This window comes from Pseudopodoces humilis, chromosome 18, assembly GCF_049639895.1.
Source record: "Pseudopodoces humilis isolate 2021_Gansu_Grassland_sample_001 chromosome 18, ASM4963989v1, whole genome shotgun sequence".
NCBI classification, from domain to species: domain Eukaryota; kingdom Metazoa; phylum Chordata; class Aves; order Passeriformes; family Paridae; genus Pseudopodoces; species Pseudopodoces humilis.
Window position 1 is genome coordinate 14,410,637 of NC_142217.1, and position 23,115 is coordinate 14,433,751.

Genomic DNA, 23,115 nt, shown 5'->3' on the forward strand with positions numbered 1-23,115 from the left:
CACTATCTGGGCTTTCAGCTGCTTGGTCCAATCAGTCCATTATTTTTAAATCTAAAGGAGGAAGAAAATAAGTAATTTCCAGTGAGGTCTGTTGTATCAATAATGCAGGGTTATTTCAAATGTTCTGGAGGATGTTACACTTAACATCAGGATCATGTACTGTTCTGCTTCCGCCTTAGAGATAACAATTATTCAAACTTACATTTCAGTCTTTATTTATTTATTTCTCTTTAAACAGCACAAAAATGTTTCTCTTACTTCTGTACAACATTATGGGCTGCCACTCATCACCATTTTACCCATTTCAGCAGATCCCCCAGGCCTTTCTACAAAATCCTAAATAATCCATTACATCAAAAGCAGAGTTTTGTCCGCAGAAGACAGATAGGAAGCGGAAGACCTGACCTTTTAGCAGAGTTCCTTTCCAGGAAAGAATCATCATCTCCATGGCAAAAAGAGAGACAGTTTGCAAGCTATTTATTTTCTGAGCTTTCCTGTCCTAAATCTCAAGGAAGTTAAAAATGGAGAATCACATGATAGCGTAAGGAAACAATGTTTGCTCTGGTAAGATCAGCGTTGGGGCACAATGAGAAATTAAGCTTTACCTGTTAAGAAGTTACATGACAGAGCAGGGAGTCACAGGCTCCTCCTCAGCTTCAGCAGGGTTTTCCTTTAAGAGTTCTGCAGGATATTTCACTTCAACTTTTTTTTTTCCCCAAATTTAAGCAAAGTTTGTTAGTAATTAAAATAGGAAAAGTCATAGGTAGGCAAGGACACTGCTGCGCTGTGGAGCCCTTCTCTGCAAGGGCACCATCAGGGCTAAAGTAACTACAGTGTAATACAGAAATCAGAAAGGCAAAAGATTGGAAAAGAAAAAAAAAGAAAAAATCAGGAGAAAGATACTGATAACTTCCAACAACCCCATCTCATCTTCTTGCACTGGAGAGTGTTTCAGCTGGTCCATGAGCAGTAACTACATGGGGCAGCCCTGGAGAAACCTGGCACTTTATTTGGCCTATTTTCTTAGTCCCTTGGACAAGGGGCTCTCAGCCTGAGACTAGAAAATTCTGTTGTTCGAGAGCTTGATTTATTTGCCTTGTAAAATGCAGTCGTAGAGGGAATATGATTGCCCTTTCTAAAATACATCACAGGAGTAAACACCCCACAGGGAGAAGAACAATTTAACCCAAAAGGCAATGTTAGCACAGGAACAAATGGTTAGAAACCAGCTATGAATTATTTAGATTAGAAATTAAATGAAGGTTTCTAACCGCCCGAGTGGTGAGGCTGGGAACAGCTTCCCAACAGGAATTCTGCAGAGCTGAAGAGTCAGCTCCGTTTCTGGTAGAGGTGGTTCTGTCTGTGAAAGGAGCTCCCAGCAGCTGGGGTTCTGCAGTGGGGAGATCCCAGCCCTGATGGTCCTCGAGGTCCCTCACAATCCTGTATCCACAGCATCGTTCTCTGATGCAGACACCAAATGCCAGTGAAAGGTGCTCAGAGCTTTGCCAGAGGATGGAGCACAATGATGAGCACAAATCAATGGATAAGAGATCTCCAACCAGGCAGAGCAAGTGAAATCTTGAGACAGTTTAGGTTGTTTTCAGCAGGTTCTGTGCAGGACAGCTGCAAACAAAGTCAGCTTGTTGCTGGAGCAGGTTCTGCTCCTTTTCCTGGTGGCTGTGTAGTTTCCTTTTACTCTGGTTCATGTAATTTTCTTTTTTGGTTTCCATAAACTGCAGTCTTTCTACTTAATTCCTTCAGCCCTCACCCAAAGCAAGGTCCTTGGCACTGAGACAGGACAGTCCTCACCCTCCTCTTGCCATTGTAATGGAGTAATGGAAAATTCATGTCATTTCTGGAAGCAGAATGCCAAGTTATTACCAAAGATATTCCTCCTTTCTATCAAGATGTCCTTACTTTCTTCATTAAAATTACATGGGGCATTACCTTCTATTGTGACAGTGTTTCACACCATTAGTTAATTTTTATACAGTGTTTTTCCTTAGTAACGTTCTCAAGGCTGGTAGGGATCTTTCTGGATTAAAGGCAAGATCATCATTAAAATCCTTTTCATTTATACTTCCAGCCCCTTAAATTTCAGTTAAAGAACCTTTAGAAGATAAATGGCTCAGGGTATTTCTGCACTTCTCTGCAGTTCTTAGCCTGCATTAGACTCAGGAAAGTAATTTTTTTTCCAAAACATGAGGAATCCCTGTGCTTGTCTCTGCTTAAGCAATCCACCCAGACACAAATCTCCTTTTTAGTGTGCCAGCTGTGTATCTGCAGCTGAAGGAGGATGTGAGGGGCTGCTGGAGAAGCCTTGCTGAGGTGTTTTGTCTTTGAGCATCTCCTAACATGAAGTAGAAGGAAAAAAACCTCATATTTGAGCCACCCTATGGCTGCATGTGCCAAACTGCTCTGAGGTGTTATGGAGGAGCCCTTGGTTTCCTTCTGTGCCCACACCAGAGCCCATCACACTGTAACTTCTGTCTAAATGCCTATATGAGGTTGTTATTTGACCTAGTTTTGTCTTCCTAATCAAAGCCAGAACAGTTTTTATTATTCCTTCTTATTTTCCTTTTTATTTGCTCATCAGTCTTTCAGTAAAATAATGGCAAATGAAGACTGTCCTGTGATCGGTCCCCAAGGAAAAGAAAGAAATTCTGTCTGTGATAAAACAGTTTATTTCCTTTTGGAAGCAGTGAAACACTATTTGTGTTCCAGTGTTGGTGGAAGGCAACCTGCATCTCCAGGGAGTGCTTACTTATACTTTCCATCACAGCCAGGTTTCTGTGGGCCAAGAAGGAAAGGAGTTTGGTTCATGGTGTGGATTTTTCAGTCAAGAGCCTTTTGCAATGGCCACAGCTGAGCAAAATCCTCAAAGTTGCCTTTAACCTGTGCTTTTCAAACCACCCAACCTGTGCATTATTGGTGTCTGTGTTCACCAGAGCACATAGCCACAGCCCCTGGTGATGGATGTTTGCTGCCATGTTGTCCTAACGAGCCTGCTGTTCACGTGGATGTTTTTCAGCCCCCCAAAGTGGAGAGTCTGAACGGGCTCCTGTTGGGATACCGCATCTACTACCGGGAGCTGGATTACGACACCGGGCCTGGGACAGAATCCAAAAACATCCAGAACCCCTCAGCTCTAAGAGCAGAACTCACACGTAAGCCTATGGTTTGGACCTTAAAATATCCCACAATGGTAATCTGTCATTGCACCAGGCACTGCACCCCCTCTTGCCCCATGGAAATAAAATGGAAGTCTAAGAGTGCTGGGAATTATTCAGGTTTTACACAATCAGCCTGAAGATGCTGAAAAATGCAAGTGACTTCAGTGTGACCAGCATTGTAATGGTCTGTGCTGATCTCTGCCAGCATGCTGGAATTGATGGTCTGTCCCCCACGTACCCTCTGATTTCCTGCTTCCCACTACCTCCACTTCATAATTACCCTGCTACACTTTGTTCCGCCTTTAAATGACAGACACTTCATTTTCCTCAGCTGGCAACTTTTTCCTTTCTTGCTGTTTTTTTCAATAGTTTTTATAATTGACATTTTGTTTTTTCCTTTAACAGTATGAAGAAAACAGCTGAGGAGAATTTTAAAATAGAATTTTTATAATTTCAAAGTGCTTGTCCATATTTCAAAAGAAAATAGCAAAGATGAGCAAGAATTTTTAGGTACCTGCTTTCCATGTCAGTCACTGGGATTTATGGCTCACATGGAAAGAAAGTGGAGAGGGAGAGGAATAATAGAAAAAAATGAAAAGACTTTTTAGATAAAGGCTAGAAAGGAAATCAGAGGGAAGAATAGGCAGAATAAGATGATGTGAGGCAGACATGTGAACACTCAGTAGCTTGAGGAATAAGGTCCAGCAACGAGATGTGCTCATGGAGAGACCAGCTTTTGTCCTCTTTGATGTCCCTGGAATATTCAGGATAAAATGATACTCCAAGAGCAGCAGAATAGGGTTCAATGAGACTATTTCAATATCTTACTTCATCTGCCATGCTTTCCTGAACCTATAGAAGTGATTTCTACAAAAGCAAGAGTGAATTTTAATGAGGGTGTGGATAAGTGGATGCTTTAAGTATAAAGGAAGCACCTAACTCTGACCTCACTTATGTGGTCAGAGCTAATGAGACTTCCCAAACTGAGCAGCTTGAGCCAGGACAGAGAAGTAAAATTCTTGTAGGTGTAGGAATGCAGAAGAGTTTTTCTCAGACAAAAACTGAATTTCTAGCAGTGTACATTATGAAATAATGAATTTGGATGCTCTCAGAAGACGGGGAGCCTGTGAAACAAACCAGTTTTGTCTTTTTCCTCTTCTTGTCTGGCCCTGCAGCAATGTTCCTAATCACTGTAGAGGAGGAAAAATGAGCTGTATCTCTCCAGGGAGTCAAGAGACAGGGAGAGCAAGGGGTGGAGACTATTGTATTTTAAGATAAATGTCCCTCTTTCTCCTCATAATTCTCACCTTAGAACACCTCTGTTCCTCACTGACCCACAGTTTTGCACAGTTTAGCATATTATTACAATTCACTCACAGCAGGAATCTTGAATTCTTTAAGTGAAACTGTGAGAAATCAAATTCACGCTTAAAGAAACAGGTCCTGCCCTGATGTGAGTGTTCACTTTGTGGTCCACGTTCCAGCTCAGTACTCCACGGCTCTTCAGGTTTTGAATTTTGCATCCTGAGAAATCAGGATGTAACGTGCCACTGAGAGCTTTCACCCCTAGAAATCATTTCATTTTTACTCATTTGTTCTATTTAATCTAAAAGCCAGAACATCTTTGTGTTGTGTATTTGTGTATCCTCTGTTTGAGGAGGAAATGAAACAGCCCCATGTGGGCGAGATGCTCTCGATGTGTTACGAGAGAGTGATGTGATTTTATTGCCCTTCAAGGTATATTCCTAAAGCTTAAACTGTGTATGGGTGTGCTGCCTCATTTGCCTCTGTCTCTGCTGTACATCATTTGCAATAACTATTTCCTTGCACTGTAACAAGCTTTCTGCTTTGCTTACCCTGAATAGCCCAAAGCAGCTTCAAGACAGTGAACAGCAGCTCTGCATTAACGACGTATGAATTAACACGTAAGTGCACATTGCCTTCAGTTGAGACTCTTTGTAATGGTTCAAAATATACCATGGGCAAACTCCTGTGGCTCTCCTCCGTGGATCCAGCAGAAATCAACACAGATTAATGACTCTGGCTTTCTCCAGTTTCTTTTTCTTTAAGCCTTTGCTCCCCCTACACCCAGAGACATCGATGATGCAAGTAGGTAGCTGTTGTAAAAATGTGGCTGCTGGGAAGGTAAAACATTATTGACTGTAACAACCCAGTATTGCTGATGCTAAATGAATTTTGATTCACTTGCTACATATTTTGTAGTCCATCTGAGTTTAGCTGTATCACATCATTAGTTCTATGATTCAAGCATTGCGATGCTCGGGCATTCCATGGAGTACAAAGCCAATTTAGAAAGGGCCCAATGAATTTATGTGCATCTCCAGAGGTGTTTTCAATTGGAAATGAATAAAATAACATTCGACAGAGTTAAAAGGCAAGTTGCTTTGTGGTGATGATGGTTCACTAGATAGGTTTTGCCCAAGGCTTTTGAGTCACAGATTGTGATGGGCTAAAAAAAAAAAAAAATGAAGCCTGATCCCCACTGAAAGTTGCATGCATGAACTCTCGTGTTCCATTTTCTTCCACATCCAGTTAACACTAAAATCTCCCTTGTGACTTCTCATGGCAGAAAATAAAGTTTCCCTGTGCAAGCTGCCCAGTACTATATGTGTGTATCTTGCCATTGTTTGTTTATTAACTCGGCACTGTTATTTCTGATTTGCTTGCTCCATCTTTTGCAGTCAATCCAAATTTAGTGATATCACATTAAAAACAAATGGGGATATATTAGATATCATTTACAATGTGCCTGAGACTGGGGAATGATGCTGAACTCGCAGTCAGCTATTGGAGCACAACATTTATAAATGATTCTGTAACACTGAAATTAGACAAACTTGCCTAATTGGGCTTTTTGAACCTCACCAAACCAATGGCATACTGTCAGCCCCCGAGTTAAGGAGACTCTGATTCATAGATAGCAGGGAAAATTATTGGCAAAGGGAGAAATTTGGACCTCTGGCCATGCGTGTCTTAATTCAATGCTCATTTAAATAGGGCAATTTATATTATTGATTGCTCTCTTACTCTAATTTCCCTGTTAAGTATTGTAGATGATAAATATATCTGTTGGGATTGATTCTTTCATCCTGAAAATGCAAAATCTGAAACTGCTCAGGCGCTGTCTCCCCTAATGACGTTGACGTGATTCTGCTCCGCCCTGGTTGTGTCTGTTAATTACCCACAAACAATTGGGTTTTTTAGATTTTTTCATGCTTCTCTCACTCTCCTGCCTCATCTGTCAGAGTAGTTTCTCTGTATCAGCAAACAAATTTGTGGTCTGGTGGCCAAATGGAGTCCAGCCTTCAAATTCTCCTGTCTCACTGCGGTTGATGGTTGAGCTGTGGTCACGTTGGAGGAGAAGATCCCTGTGGAGTACCTGGAGTGGAACTCCAGATTCCCACTGCAGCTCTCCCTCTGCACCTGCTTCAGCTGTTCTAGAGCAGTGCAGTTGCCAAATTCCCTCTAAATGAGTATTCCAGGGATTAGGCAAAGGCCAGGCAGGCTCTTTCCTACCAGTGCAGATCAAAATGAGACCTTACAGTGACATTCAAAGCCAAATCCTGCCATCTTCTGAACTTAAGAATGACCTAGACATGTTCCTCTAGTTAGTTATCCATAAGAAATGGCTATATTCCAAGAGAAATTGTTACTCCTCTTACTGGAGCAACACTGTGAGGAAACACTGCAAAATCCTGCCATTTCATCACAAACATCATTCAAAACGATGCAAATACTGTCGAGATGTGTGAATTCAGGAAGGATTGAAGCAGACATTGTACTGTTGTTCTCTTCTATTGCCACATTTTCTGAGAGACAAGTCTGGAGATGAAGAGGTGTTGGGAGTCTAAAAGATAGCTGTAATAGAGTATAAATCATAATATATAATATTAATATGTAATATCTTTTTCAGAATTGAAGAAATACAAGAGATACGAAGTACTAATGACAGCATATAATGTCATTGGTGAGAGCCCTACCAGCACACCAGTGGAAGTGTTTGTGGGTGAAGCAGGTAGGTGAAAAGAAAATCAGTTCATTTCCTTTTTTTTTTTTTTTTCAAAGTACCAGCATGTTGTAGTATTCTCCAGATAATGTTCAATAATTTTCCAGGAATGGGATTATTTGAAAAATTCCCCAGTTGTTATTGCTGACAATTTTTTGTTGCCCACTCTCCTGAAATAGGCACTGGCAGTTTCTTGCCATTGGAAAACCAGTTGGTCTGTGGAAGGAGGGAAGAAAGGGCATTTGAAAGAAAGAAGAGAAAATATTTTTGAAGTTGCAGGAGGATGACTGTTCATACCAAATTAGCTTGAGGGAAAAATTGACTCGAGTTAAAGAAGCGAAAAGTGGAGCACAGGAAAGCCACAAGGGAAAAAAAACAAAACTACAAAACAAGGGAGACTTGGAAAGCTGGTTCTTTTATTTTATAACCCTCTGTGTAGAGACACTGCCTGCCACCACACCTGGCTGTGTTTTCATGTACGGCCGTGTCTGGTTTAATGCTGGTTTTGGAGGCAGGGATTGGAATATGCAGACTGTCACTGCATCCCAGTCAGTGACACTGTTCCAGCCTTTCCTTACTCTGGGTCTGGTGCCTGAGTCCTTTTTGATCATTTTAAAATCCCCCTGCTGGAAGGCTGGAGGTGGAAATCGGGAGGGAAGAGCTGAGCAGACGCTTCTGTGAGTGCCTTGAGAAGCGGGTGGTTTGTCAGAGCCCAGATAACCCCCAGCCGCTCTGTCCCCCCAGAAACTCCAGCGGGGAAGGGCAGCACTGGAATAGCTGATGCCCTCCTGCAGCCCTGCCAGCGGGGCTGTGTTTATGGTGATCCCAGCTGGAGACAGGCTGGCGCTGAAATCCTCGTTAGTCATGGTCTCAGTTTCTGCAGCAGCAGCGTTTGAAGCTCAGAACAAGGGGAGGGCAGCTCGACCCTCCCGTTGCTTGGCCCAGCCACGGAGCTGATTGAACTTTGTTCCTCTGTCTCAGGGCCATGGGATGGAGCAGCTAGCAAAGCCAGCACCAATTCATTTCATTATTAGTCATTAAACATTCTATTGCTCAAAACCAAGCAAAGTGCGTTTTTTTAAGAACTCTACTGTGCCTTTTTTTAAACTCTGCTTAACCTTTTCATTTCAAATATGGTGCAACATTCACCATCTTTCTTTGAAAACATCATAAATTAATCAGAGCAGCCTTGTCCTGGAGAGACAGCTGGCAATATTTACATTTTTTTCTAGTTTGCTGCTGCTCCAACTTACTTCTGCAACTGCAGCAAAGAAAGTCCCAGGTGGAGCCAACTGTATCTGGCTTCAAAATACATTTTTGTTTCAGAGCTGAGTATCTCCCTGCTGCAAATGGAGCCAGCACATGCACTTATACACATGTACACAGCATGAGAAATCAGCTGGGGAAAACAAGGAAATGCTGTTATATTGTGGCTTTTAATCCCACAGTCCAGATCTTCCTATCATAACTCAGGGAATGGGGCAGTGGGAGGAGGCAGACTTGAGAGGACCCTGAGATGATTACAGGACCCCTGAGTGTCTGAAGGAAGGGGAGCTGGAATTAGAGGAGCTTTAAGATCCCTTCCAACTCAAACAATTCAATGATTCTGATATCCAGGAGGCCTCCTTTCCCAGGCAGGACTGGTGTGTCTGAAGTTGTAGCGTGTGAGTTGGCTGTTGTTCTGGAGTTCCAGGATTTACCTCTGGAAAGGGACCATCCATGTTCACCCAGCAGAGATGATGAATGTAGGATCTTCCTGTCGATTTTCACTCTTGTTGTGTGAAGTTATTACACTTTGTTATATAACTGCCTCTTCCACCTCCAGAACTGGCTGTGATTTATACTGTGAGTAAAGTGATTGGAGATGGTATTGCAATTTAAGTTTTAAATTGATTTGTGACACCTTTGAGTTAAAGTGTGCTGTGGAAATACAAGGTTTTTGCTGTTATTGTTTGCTCAATGTTCTTACCCATGGTAAAGGCAGTTAAGCAGCAAGCTGGAAAAAAATGGGTCTGCTCAGCTCCAGCAATGGGGCATCCAGGTTAAAAACAGAGAAAAGCTTCCCTGTAAGCACTAAGTGCTGACACAGGCACAGCACTGGGCACAGAGTGAGTGAAGGTGGCAGGTCCCTGGGCTGAAGCTCTCAGGTAGCTCTTGTCTCAGTGCTGTTAAATGGGGCCTTGTTCTGCCCTAGGCATTGCAGTAATTCTGGGAGAGAGGAGAACATTCCTCTCTGGCTCGTAAAAAGGGATATACAGCCTTTGTGCCTTTGGGGAAATGTGCTGGGCTTAGGCCAGTTCAGTCAAAATACCCACTTCTGTTGGGTGTTGGTGTTGCTGATGGTTGTGCTGTTCAGCTCCTACAGAGGGATGCAGAAGGAGAAGTGTCTGTGATTCCTTCTCTCCCTCTTGTGCTCTCCCCTGTTAGAGTTGAAAATTTTCCTACGATCATACCTGGATTTTTACAATAAAAGTTCCAGTAGGTAATGGAACCACCTGAAAAGCTTGGGGGGAAAAAAGCCACTAAAATGAACCTTCTTCAAGTTTTGCCAATTAAATGAGCAAAATATACCCAAATGGGGAGTTTCTCTCCAGCCCTGGAATGCTCTTGAGCTGTGCTCCAGCCAACTGCCCCCTTGGGCAGCCTGAGCAGGTCTTCCCTGCCTCTGACTGATGGGCAGGTGGAAATTCTGGGAGAGAACAATGAGCCAAACCTGAGTGAAAGACCTCTGTAGCCCAACTTGCTTGGTGAACAGGAAAGCTGGATGCCAGTGGTTTGGATCTTCTGGGGTTTTTTGGTGGTGGGATTTTTATTTTATTCTACAGGTGGAGGAAATGCTTTTCCTTTTTCGAGTAGCCCATAAGATCAAAGGCTTCATTTTGAGTTCTGCCTGGATATTGGCAAAACTCACTGGTGTGGAGAGCAGCTCTTCCCCAAGATGGGAGAGCAGGCTGGGAGTCCTTGAGCTCAGCACAGCTGGGAAGGATGTGCTGCCTGTTCAGTCGGAGCAGAGCCCGTGTCCTTCCCCCACCTGCCTCAAGCATCTGCATCCCTCTCCTCCAAGGCTCAGAAGATCCTCTAATGCTGCCTTTTTAGAGCTGGCTGCAGCTCTGCCCTGCTCATTAGAGAACCATGTGCATCTCCTGACAAATGACAGAAAAATTGAAAGCCACCACTTGCAGAAATTAGGAGGGGAGTCGCAGCCCCGCTGGCAAGCCCCCTTTTCGCCTTGTTAATTCATTTAACAGTTCAGCTGTCAGGGATGCTGGCTTTGATTGGGGAGGCAGTGAGTGTTCAGCGAGAGGCTGGGTACTGATATTCATCCCAGCCCGAAACGCAGCTGCTACCAGAGGTGCTGTTCTGCTCCACTGAAATTAAGACTCTGTTAGAGCAGCCACTACATCAAGAGCATTATTCTACCAGGTTGCTGTCACTACCTGATTGTGTGGGGGGCTCTGGAGTTCGGGAGACTCCACTACCTGCATTTTAATTAAACAGAAATCACAGGTTTGGGCCAGACATGCTTCACCTAATTTGGGAAGGTGAATAAAGTAAAATGTGGCAATACAAATCCTGTGCTAACGAGCCTGCAGCCTTCAGTGCTTCTCCCATATACTGCAAAGCTGTTTTGGATGAAAAGTAATGGAATTCATCATTTCTTCCAGCAGCTGTTGCTGGAGTAGAGTGAGTGTGTGCAGAGAGGGGGTGGCAGAAGGGGTGAAGTGCTCCGAGAGACATCAGCCTTTAAACAGGTTGTAAATCCATTTGTGTGAAGAGGGGAGTGATGTGTGTCATTATAACTGGTGGTGACATTGGTGACCTTCAGAATTCACAAGAACTGATGAGGCCGGGTTGTTGTTGCTGTTCTTTTTAATGATGATCTCTGAGAGCTGGTTCTGTAATGGGAAAGGCAAGGAGTAAAAAGAGCTGGGAGACAAATCCCTTTGTTTAGAAGTCCTCCATTTAAATGCCACTTTGGCCTGTACCATCATCTTTCAGAAAATGTTACCTGGCCCTCTCATTTTCTTCCAAGTGGAACTGTAGCTTGGAAAAGAACAGGAATGGGACAGTGATGACTGCTTCTTACCTGTCTTCAAAAGCTGAATCCACCTCTTAGTGGAAAGCTACCATACACCAAATTTCTTCCTGTGATGTGTAATTATTGTCATCTGCCCTCCTGCCTGCAGCTCCACAGGTATTCCTGGACTTCACAAACTTTATTTTATTCACCCATAGCTGACACAGGGAGGGAAGATCTGCTCTGCCAGTAACGTCAGGGGCAGCACCTGGGGCTGCCTGGCCGTCTCCAGCATTTTGCAGGCCAGAAATAGAAACCACCTGGAAAGCTCCAAAACTAAAAATAGTGAGATAGGTTTGGGACAGAAAAGGCTGCACTGAGAGAGCGAGCCATGATAAAGAAGCCTTGTAAGGAAGCAAAGACTTGATTCCAAGTACTTGGCTCCCCTTTAGAAACTGCTTCCAGCACAGAGCTCTTGCCCCTTCTTAGCTGGTTGTCTGTGCTGGGGCAGCATCCCTTTGTGCTGAAGGCAGGGGAAGTTGGCAGGACAAGGCTCCTTTGCCCTTGGGTGCTTTAATCTCTTCCTTCAGGCCTCATTATTTAATGTGTGCACTCCAGATTCCCCCCCTGGTGTCATCTCAGTCCCTTTCTGGAGAAGGGGGTCCCTCAGCACTGCCTGAGGCCCCCCTTTCTCTTACAGCACAGCAGCTTTACCTCCTCCCCTGACCCAAACAGCACAGGAGATGTTGTGTGGAGTCCCCTGTGCCTCCTTGGTAGCAGCCTCCGAGAGGAATGACAGCATTCCAGCACATTCCAGCACATCCCAGCTGGCAGCCTGCATCCTGCCACGGCCCCGTGGCTGTTTTCCCCTATCTGAGTGGGACACGTGGGCTGGCTGTGCCTCTGCAGATAGGAGCACATTGCTGCTGGCACAGCTGCAAGAGCTGGGTGGGCAGTGCCATCCCAGATGCCACTGGAGAAGGGAAAAGAAGGATTATCATGGCCATTTCACATTGCAGTAGTCTGCAAACCTGTCAGCCTAGGGGATGGTATCTTCCCTGGATACACAAAAGAGGATGGAGGGAAGCTACTGAGAAATAGAATGATAAATGAATTATTGGTTTCACTTGCTCAAACTTTAAACAAAGGGCAACTTTGGCACTTGAAAAGCACCAAGCCTTTGAAATAATAGGGTATTTGCCTTTTAATTGCTGACACATCTGGACATCAGCAAAAGGCTACTTTTGGGGCACGGCAGGCTGTTTGAAACTGGTTGTCCTTTTCCCCTCCCCTTTAAAGAATGTGCAGAGCTGTTCCAGTGTCATCCCCGGTTCTGGATGAGCTTCACCCTGTCATTCTGGGAATGCCTTGCTCCAGGAGAGACACTGGGTTGCCATCCTGCCCCAGAGACTTTCTCTCCAAGGAAGGAGAAGGTCTCCTCTCAGCTTGGAGTTAAAAATGCAAGCCATGTTCTCCAACAGCATAAAAAGACAGAGTAAAGCCAGAGCAGAGGAAGAAAGGCAAACTGTAGGAAGATGGAAGGAAAGAAAGAAGTGGTGATACATTTCCTGTTTGGATGGGGCAAGTAACCTCTTTCCAGTTTCTCTTGGAAGCCAGTAGGCCAATATCCCATTTCTGAGAGCAGGATTGGCCACTGGGCACATCCCATCAGTGTTTCTTGGTGGATTTTAAACTTCTCCAAGTTCACTCTGTGTACAGGGGCTCCACTAAGGGCTTGTCTGCAGCAAGTCCAATTTGGATTTGTTGTTTCCCTCAGTGCAGCTCCACTGGAGGTAACAGGAGTGTTGATAGCGCTTGGGTGTGGGATCTAATCCTGCAGGGCTGTGACAGGACAGTAAAAAATAACAAACTGAAGTGTGCCCACATTAAAGCATTAGTCACTGCTTGTGTGCTACTGGTATTGTTACAATGCTGGGGAGTTATGGAAATGAATTTTCTCTGTAAGCCTTGGCTCCCTTTCATACTCAAACTGACTATTTTATAAGGGTAATTTTATATTCTTAATCTGTTTACAGATGATGCGAAGGTTTGCTAATTACACTTCCAGATTTGGTAGCTTAGCTCAGTAGCTTCTCTTACAATGGCAAGACAGAAAGTAACCGTGCCAGTGTGAGTCTGTGGAAGAAGTGTCCTTAATGTCAACATGTCAAAAAGACATCCCTGCAGCTCTCTGGAGACTGAAATCTAATGTCAAGGCAGAAGGAAGCAAAGTCTGAGAGTCGTAGTGCTGTCAAAGCAAGTTATTCTACCATATAGGAGAAGGAATTTTAAGTGAATGCACTGGAAAGCAGTGTCCAGATTGAGACATAGATTTGATGGGCTTATTTGACATCTTTAATTCTCCATTGACACTCCAGAAGCTCCCTAAAATGATTTGCAATGTTTTCGTGCTGCAAGTAAAAGCCGAACGCGCGCCTCATTAACAGCTCATTAAATTGTTAATATTGGTCATCAGCAGCCTTTGGTACAGCACGATGCTTTATGCAGTGCGGCAGCTCTTGCTTAGCTCGGGTCTAATTGCCTCTTTTTATCACGTCTCAGTGTAGGAAAGATGTTTTTTCTGTCCTAGCAAAAATCCCGGCGGTTTTTGATGCGCTGCTGCGGCTCGTCCCTGGCCGTGCGGGGCTGGGAGGTGCTGGGCTCTGACTGCCGGGTTTGCTCTGCTGATGAACTCACAACCCCGACCATTTCATGCTGATTTTTTGGTGCCTTCTGTAGCCCGAGACGGGCAGGTTCCCGTGCCCAAATTCATGGTGAGGGCTGATGGCTCAGTGCTGCAGTTGGGAGGGGAAGGACAGATGAGTGTTGTGCTGCAGTGTTCTATGGGCTGTGAAGAGCAGGGCCAGCCCTGCACAGAGCACAGGGCGGAGGGAGGAGAAGCCTGATCGTGTATGCAAAGCTTTACCGAACTAACAGCACAGCCACTCCATTAAAAGCACAGGAATTAACCTTCCTTTCAAAAAACATGAGCAATCAGTAGTAAAGTCAAATGAACCAGAAATCGCCCTGGTAAAGAAGTGGGGAAGCCCCTGGCTGCTAACTCCTATTCCAACAGGCACAGGCTGGAGTTGGACTGCTTTTGACTAAAGGGTTATATTTGCAGCCAAATTCCTATTTTGCCTAATTGTGCAGTCCTGCTCTGCTTGTTTGCAGTCATCCTGGGATATGTGAGCAAAATTTGTGCCGTAAGTATTTTCATATGGGTCTCAACTCCCGTGGCTTTGCCTCCTCTGTACAGCTTTGCTGTGAAGCCAGCTGTGGAGAAACACAGTTGGTTTTCTTCTCTGACATCTGTTTGCTGTATCCGTCGTCAATCACAGAAGTGAAGGCTTTTCAGGTTTCCAGTTGTAGACTGAAAACAAAAAAAGTTGCCAGTTTTTCTTGAGTATGAATTAGCAATAGTCTAAAATATCTTGGCCGCAGCAGTCCAGGCACTGAGATGGAATGGGGATGAAAAAGAAAGAAAGAAAGAGAAAGCTCTCACTGAGAGTCAAGAAAATTTAAATTTAATTTCTCTCTCCCCAGGAGCACAAGAACACCGATTTCTGTGCGCTCCCTGGAGTTCTCTGACCATTGCAATCTGTAAATCCTAAATTAATCCCTCGTGGGGGTCAGCTACCCAAACTGGCATTAAAGCCACAGAGAAAGGTTATTCCGGGGGCAGATCTCACCTGTGCCCTTTGACTTTTTTCTGATTTAGCTTTTGACATTTGGTAGATGGCAAACCCAGTGGAGATTATTTGATACGCTCTCTTGGCTGCAGTGAAGCAGAAGGATTAGATCAGTAGGTGCTGCCATTCCTGTTGGTGGATGTGAAGTGGGTGCTTTTGTCAGCTGCCATGAACTTGTGGTATTATGATGTTCAAATGTGGCATTAACAAATTATAATAAGTGGAACATGACTATAAACAGAGGAGGAGGAATTTTGGGTCCTGGAGAGTGTGGGGAAATAATCTGAAATCAGTAATTTTGCCTCTCCAATGGGTAGACTTGTAAGAGAGTGGAGGGCAGTGCTTTCCCACCCTGTACTGCTCTCAGTGCACACGAGAGGATCAGACACGAGCAGCTCCTCACCATCCCTTGAACAACCTTCAGCACCTCCTGGGGGTGATTCCTGCCCTCATCAGAGCTGGCACTGCTCTCCTTACAAGCTGTTTCTGCTCCTCAGTGCTCTTCTCTCCCGATGTGCACGGATGTAAGGGACAGGGGGCTGCAGCAGCTACCCCTGATTTGCATGGGTGTAAGAGAAGGGGGTTTTAGCTGGCAGGTTTGTGCCTATGGCTGTTTGTGCATACAAATGCTGGCAGGCTCTTGCTGCTCCTGCTCCTGGCCCATCTCTGCTGACTGACGGGCTGCCTGCCTGTGTGTGATCATATCCTTGCTGACATGAAAGAAATAGAGGGAAAAGCTCATTTTATTATTCACCCCTTTCTTGTTTTAACCACCTGTACACCTTTCCCAGAGGCAGTCTGACAGTTCTGTGAGGATTTTACTTTTGGGCTGGGCTCTCTCACTTCCTTGATGGATAATCTCAGTATGCAATGTGATAGCTTGTTTTAGGGTGCTGTTTGCTAAGTAGAACCGTGGAATTCAGCAAAAGAAAAGTGTGTAGTTTTTGTTTGAAGGCTTTTTCACAGCGCTGCTCTGTGAGGTTTGCCATGGTTGTAATCACCCAGATCATGTCTGCCCCATGAAATTCCCAGATTGCACATGGCTCACTCACATGGGAAATACAAACCCCACTTCAAAAGATTAGGGATCACAGCAAGTATTTTCACCACCACTGTAAGAGACAGTGAGGAACAGGATGAGAATGGTTCCTCACTTCAAAAAGGGCACTGGCAGATAAGCCTCTAGATCTGTGTCCATGGAAAAGAGACTCCACTTCTAGTCCTTGTTTCACTTCAGTTTGCAGGAGTTCAGTTTGCAGGAATGTCATCTTTCCCTCCCTCCACTCCCCCTCCCTCCTGTATCTCTGCAGGTGCTGAAGATACCTGTGCCAACGTTGGGAAGCTTCCCAGTGCTCAGCATAGAAGCTGGGGATGTTACATTTGGGGATCCTTTGCAGCTGCTTTAATTTATGTGTCTTCATGACTTTAATACCCTTAAAAAATTGATGTGACAAAACATAGCTACTGTACTAAATGTGGTATGCAGAGAGAGCCAAGTGTTTGCCTACCCAGACAAGATGGCCAGAGTAAAACAACTGCAGGTGTTCCAGACTCCCAAAGCCCTTATCCTGACAGCTGTTCTCTTTCTCCTCTTCACCCTTTCTTCTCCACTAAAATGGGTTGTCTTTCTCTTTTTTGTCTTTCTATTCTACGTCTTTCTGTTTTTGCATTTTTGCTCTGTCTTCATCAGCATTCATGAAGGTGAGAGAAATGTTTTTCGAGTTCTTCTTGTGTTCACTTCCACTGGTACATGAGAAAATGTTTAAATCTCTCTTACACTGATGTATGCATACATTTGTATGCCAGTCAAGATACATCAATATCCCTTGGAAAGGGGTATTTCCAACTAAAACCTGGCTTGAACAGCTGTTTTAGCCTCCTCCCCCATCCAGTTGAACATCTCAATGATGTGGAGACCAGATTGCTCCTTTGCTGAGACTCATTTCATGTCTCAGGGTGCCACAAGCCTGACAAAGTCAGTGTCACAAGCCTGGCAGGGCAGCAGTGGTGCCAAAGGAGACAGCAGGAGCACTCAGGCCACACGTAGCAAATGGAGTGTGTTGGAGGGGTTAAGACCCACATCCCTGGAATGTGGCTCTGCCTCTCTTGGTGCCTCTGAACCACATCTGAGTAACCACAGAGAGCGCAGCCCGTGGAAAAAGCACCACCTTCCATCAGGAGTTGAAGCCCAGTCTAAAACAGCCAAAAATTAGTGGGAAGTGTGTTTTACATTCTAAATATAGCTTGTGGTGCTCTGTCAGTGGAAAGCAGCTTCGCAGTAGCTGGTTTTGAAGCACAATTGACTAATTGTCATTGAGCTAATCAGCATCACTCACCAGCATTCCTGACGCACCCAGGCTCTGCTGCACTGCAAAGCTCCAATCCTCCCACCACTCTTTCCCAGACTGTAAAAAAATGGCCAGTAAACACTGAACATTCTTCTCTCATGGCACTTTTCCTTCATGCAAGGAGCGACTGCAGACATCTGCAGATCCACCTTTTTAGTCATTCCTGGGAGGTGCCATCCTCACATTTCTTCTCTAAGCCTGTACTGCAGGAAAACCCCTTGTGTTCCACTTTGCCTGTTCTGCAGATCAGTCTCACTGCTTTATCTGGTGACCTTCTGTTTGTTGTGTTGTGTTTGGCTTTAGAATCCACTAAACTATTGCTTATCTACACTGTGACTTGAAGGCAGTGGGTGCAGCTGAAGAAGAAGCAATCTCCATGTCACTGCAGGGCTATAACTTCAATACAGTGAGGATGATTTAGGTTAGGCATCAAAAAGAATAATACAAGAGTTATTTCGTGAGTTACTGTTATATTATAGATATCCCTATTTTGTTTATTTTTAAAGTATGGGTATTACACAAACCCCTATTTTAAGAGTTGTTAAAGTAGAGAGATGCTGGCAGAGTTTGTGTGGGAATGACAGCACAATCCGGAAAGAAGTCAGTGACTGAGATTACATGCACATCTGACCAGTGAGCTGATCCCAGTGTGACCCAGGAGAAGGATGTCTGAGTCCTCTCCAAACCCTTTCAGCCCTATTTTCCATGACTGGAATCAGTGTGTAAACTTTGGGGGCTCAGGTGTGCAAGACTTCCCCATCAGCACAGCTGAACTGAAATATTGCTGTGCTTTCTCCCTTGCTGTTAATCACTAGGTAGGTAAAATTACAGCTGATACTCAGAACATGCTGCAGCCACCCCTCCATTGTAATGTGGAGACAGATTAGAGGCTTTGGGGGCCTGGAGCTGTGTCTTTGTTCTGTGTTTATGAAGCACATTGTGCAATGAGATTCTGGCCTCTGGGTGCTAACACCAAAATGCAAACATATTGATTACTAGGGAATAAAGGCAGGCATGTTCTCCAAGTCATGCTTTGAAGAACTGGGGGGGAAACACTTGCTACATAGAAAAGGATCAGAGGTCTTTACAAAACAGAAATTTGCTTGGGATTGTTAGGGATCAAGCTGATGCACAGGAAATCCTCCAGTCTCTTTCACTGTGTTTTTCTCCTCATTTTTGGCCTGCTTATTTATTTAAATGGCATGTGAGTATCAGAAAATTTCAGGAAATCTTGCCCCAGACTTGTCTGTGAATGTCCTGCCAGTAACACTGCCACTGCAGAAACAATTAGAAAAGCAGTAGAGGAGAAATCCTCTGCTACCCAGAAACTGGAGCAGGTATAAGAGCAGTGAGGAATGCTTCACAAAACCAGTTATCAAGTTTGCCCAATAAATCACAAGGATTTGTAGCCTACCTGTGCCACAGAGCATCGTGGCGACTGTCACTGGGAAAAGGAATAGTAGTTCCATAGTGATGGAAAGCTCTGGGTGCCACACAGCCCAGAGAACAAATATCCCAAGTGAGAAGAGCTGGGGTGAACCTTCTGCAGAGACAGAGCTCTGGAGCAGGGAGGCCACTGGGGATTTAAAGCACCTTCACTTTAAAGGTTAGAAGCATTTGCAAGCTCAAATTGCCTGCAGTGAGAGCAGAGGCTGCTCAGTGCAGCTGGGAAATGAGGGCAGTGATATGTTTAAATGTGGATTTAGATGTGTAACTTTATTTATGGGCTCATTTTGACACTCTCACCACGTTTCTGGATAGATTTGTTGTCTTTGCGTGATCCTGCCAACAGCAGCCCAGCCCATATTTGTTACTATTTGTTACTAATTACTATACAACCTGCTCAGTCTTTCTCCTTACGTTCCTGCTAAGAGAGAGTTTCAAGGAGACGATCTCAAAGGTAAATTGAAATCAGATAAGAAAAGAAATGTTTACAAATATCTGCATGAGATTCCAAGGCAGGATACGTGCACAGAATTCGCCTTCATGAGTACACAGATGTTTTTTTTCAGGGAAAGTGAAATGCTTTCCACCTGCCAAGAGCTGTGTTTGGACCCTCGGGGGTCTGTGTCGCTCCTGCTATAGTTGATAATGTCACTAACACCTAAAGCAGTGTGAGGTATGCAGCTCTAACCTTGCTTTTTATGTATTTGAGATTTCAACAGCCATGAAAAATTCCGAGCTCAGTAATCTTGAAGTGCATTCCTAGAAGGTAAAAAGCCTTTTGAATTCACCTTTAAAGTGCACTTGCTTTTATTGGCACAGAATATCCATACATTCACGGAATGATTTGGGGTTGCAAACAGGTGGGGTCTTCAGGGATGTGCTTCCTTCTTTTTGAAGTATTTCACTTCACCCTTAATGGAACGTGCTGTCGGCACAGAGCCACATCAAGCGTCAGCAGCGCTCTTCTGCTGTCCCTCGCTGTCAACAAGAAATCTGTGCTTAGAGGAGGAGAGACACATCAGCCTTTGAAAGTTGAACAGAAGGACAGACTCACAGGGTACAAAACCAAACAATTTGCATCTCCTGGAGGCTCTGGGGTAGTGAAGAGAAATGTCTTCCTCCACACATTTTTTTTTTTCGTTCCTCCCATCAAATTTTCCGCCACTGTGCCAGCAGAAGTGCAGCTCCAGTCGCGAGTGTGTCGGCGCAGAGTTATCACTGGCAGGTTTTAACCACTGTGTGTCTTACATGTGCTGCATGAAGGGGTTGAGGAAAAGCAGTGTTTCTCTGGCAGTGGGTTGTACACGCCGTCTCCTCTGATGGTCACATCTCAGAAGCAGTATTTGTTCTAGGCTGGCGCATGGCATCCAAAGAAAAATGCTCTTGTAGGTGCTGCTCTTGTAGGAGCTGGGTGTTGAGAGCTCTGTGAAGCTGTCAGCTCAGGACTGACAGTGGTGTCACTCCCTAGAAAGGAAATACACTGCTAAAGGGACCCTTTTTCCTCTGTGATTGTACATGTTCCTGTTTCCCTGAGCGTGTCATCCTGGCAGATCTCCGGGATGTGTTTTCAGCTGTGCTGTCTGTGATCAGTTTGGCCTCACGTTATGGTTTGTGCTGTGAAATTCTGCAAATCTTGAGGTTTTTGGTCCCTAACAGTGCTCCCTTGCACTGAGGGCAAGCAGCCAAGCAGCGAGCACAGAAGGCAGGGCAATAATTAGACAAGTGCACCCTTGTGACCAAGCTGGGGTTTACTGATGGTCACTGTCACCTCATGTATTCGCCATCCAGCCAAAAAGGAAACCAAAAAAAAACCACAATAAATAAATAGTTTTAACTGAGCCCTGGGACAAAGGCTATTTTCAATTTTACCTTTCACGTTTTAATTGTATGGCAATAATTTTGCAATAGAGTTGCCGATGGCAAACATGCAAAAGACATTAACTTTATTTATGTTTTGGATTATTAATGTGGCTGTTAAAATTCCTCCAGTTAGTTTTGATTGAATTGTTTTTTTGTGCGATTCTGTCGTTTAATGGAGCGGTAAATAAGAATTTCTGATAATGAGCCCAAGCATCTGTCACAACAACCTGGCGCTGGTTATTAACATTTCCATTAACGGCAGGGTGGGCAGTGATAATATGGAAACCACACAGTTAGAACAAAATAAATAGTTGGTGTCAGGCTGAGTGGGTGTTAATTACTTTTTTATTTTATAACTCTGGGGGGAGGGAGTATTGGTAGAAAAGTGTGGCTTATGAAGGTCATTCTCTCTTAAGAAAGAAGTCTCCAGAGGAGCAGCTAACCGGGGCTATCCAGTGCAAGCGGTGAATATTTTATCACTTCTATTTATGGCCCAGAAAGGGGCAGAGAGAAAAGAGACAACTTTCTCAGGGGGTCTGGCAGAAGGCTATGGCACCGTGAACACAGAGAAAGGAGAAGTGTAGCCTTTGCCCTGCCTTTCTCTCCCCACTTCTGGAGTTTGAGCAGGACACGCTTCGGCACCTTCTCTGTGAGCAGAACAGGAGGAGCTGCTTTGTTAAAACCTGCCGGAGGCTCAGACAGCAGGTCGGGAGAACAGAGCGTCCTCAGTAGCTGCTGGGGAGGAAAACCCACCTGAACCAGGTTGGATTCTGACAAAGGGAAGGGATGGAGTGACCCAGGTGCACTCAAAAGTTGGTTTTCTAGCAGAGCACAATGCAAACAAGAAATACCATCAGGAGCCAAAGAGGGCCGGTGTGCGCATGTGAAGGTGTAATCAAAGTGGAGCTAACAAAAAGTCATAGTAGGAAACTAAAAGTCATTCTGTCATACATAAAATGTTAGTGAATTGATTAGCAGCTGACTGGGTTTGGAGGTAATTTCAGGCAGTATTTTGACCCAAAGTCTTGCTGCTGAGTGGCATTTGAGCTGATGGTGGCAGGCGCTGCCTTGCTCACCAGGAACAGCTGATCAGGAGCACCGGCCACTGCTAAAGGTGAGCCCCAAACTACCTGGGAACCAAGGCAAAATTTTCCTTTCTTTTCCAAAGCTGCTGGCAGGATTGAGTTGATTCAGTGTCTAAGCCAGCCTGCGTGGAGCAGAGCACAACCACGTCCCGAGGCTCAGCTGCTCCTCACTCCTCTTGCGCCGAGACATCCCGATGACGCAGATACCCTGGGGCTGGCTCACTGCTGACTTGTGGCATAAACAGAGTCTGTCCTGGGTCTTTCTACAAATGAAAAACCTGGATATGAGCTAATTCTGCTTGTCACTGTTAATTCTTCTGTCCTCCTTCCTCCCTAGCACCGGCGCTGGCCCCACAGAACATCCAAGTCCACTCCCTTTCCGCGAGCCAGCTGGAGCTCACCTGGGACCCCCCTCCTGCTGACAGCCAGAACGGGAACATCCAAGGCTACAAGGCAATCCTCCCATTTCTACTGCTTTCATTTATCTTGCTTGGCATTGCTATTTACTTGTGAGAGAGCTCTACAAAGTGCAGTCGCCCTTGCCGCATAAGGCAAATTAGAACAGTGCTCAGGCTGCAGTAGGGAACGGCAGCAAGTCCCAAAACCAAAAGAAAGAGAATGAGATTGGGAGGGGGGAGGAGAGAAAAGGGAGAGTGTGTCATTATTTATGGAGAAGGAGAGCATGGGGAAACAGGGAATGCAGATAAGGAGGCAGCTGCACTTATGCAGGCAACATATCTACTCCAAAAAGCAACACAGATACACAGGAGCTGGGGGCAAGAAATGTCTTTAAGAAAATTAACTGAGCTTTCCCTCCATCAAATGCTACAAGCCTTTAGGAAGAGCAGAACTTTCTCCCACCTGGAAGCCTGAGCCAGGTCAGATTTCGGAAGCATTGTTTCATTTCCTTAACTTTAACAAAATTAAATCAGAGTATTAATTGCGTTTGGTTTGCAGGAGATGAGCACGTTGCAGAGACACGCTGCTCAGCATCTCCAGCATGAGAATGGACCCTCAGAGAGTGGGAATGGGCAAGTCTACAAACACTGGAGCTTGGCTTGGGTTCAGTGTCTGGCTCTGCCTCTCTCCATGAATTTAGATCCATAAGTGAAGGAAAGCCAAGCCAGTGTGAATAATCTGGCATCCCTTCTTGGCAGCAACAAGCATCCTTACATATCAATCCCTGTCCTTTCCTTTTTGTACGTTTATAGATGGCTTCAGCAGCTTGGCTTGGAGAGCCAAGGTGGAGTCTTGCCTTGGCTTGTTCTCTCAGCTCTCTGGCTTGCTTTGGCCTGTTGTAATGCTCTCACTGCCAGGCCTGTCCAATAAGTAGGGCTGGCACCAATTTTCCACTTGGAAACAACTTCTCCGAAGCCTAATTTTATGGCATCAGGGTAAAAATTATGTAATGGAAGAAGGGGTAAAAGCACCTCAAGGAACTTTAGGGAGAATCTTTGTTACCCTCT

The 23,115-nt window shown here is 44.8% G+C and overlaps 1 protein-coding gene across 5 annotated transcripts in view; it reads left to right on the forward strand.

The window, feature by feature from the left end:
• Positions 1-23,115, forward strand: part of SDK1 (sidekick cell adhesion molecule 1) — a 382,780-nt gene that overhangs the window by 327,433 nt on the left and 32,232 nt on the right. For 4 of the 5 annotated variants that reach the window (XM_088063904.1, XM_088063906.1, XM_088063907.1 and 1 more), the window contains 4 exons: positions 3,032-3,167; positions 5,039-5,098; positions 7,108-7,209; positions 21,987-22,102. In XM_088063904.1, coding sequence (XP_087920030.1) covers positions 3,032-3,167; positions 5,039-5,098; positions 7,108-7,209; positions 21,987-22,102 — 414 coding nt within the window. The remainder of the gene's footprint in view (positions 1-3,031; positions 3,168-5,038; positions 5,099-7,107; positions 7,210-21,986; positions 22,103-23,115) is intronic. The other variant, XM_014252723.2, reaches the window with a different exon arrangement.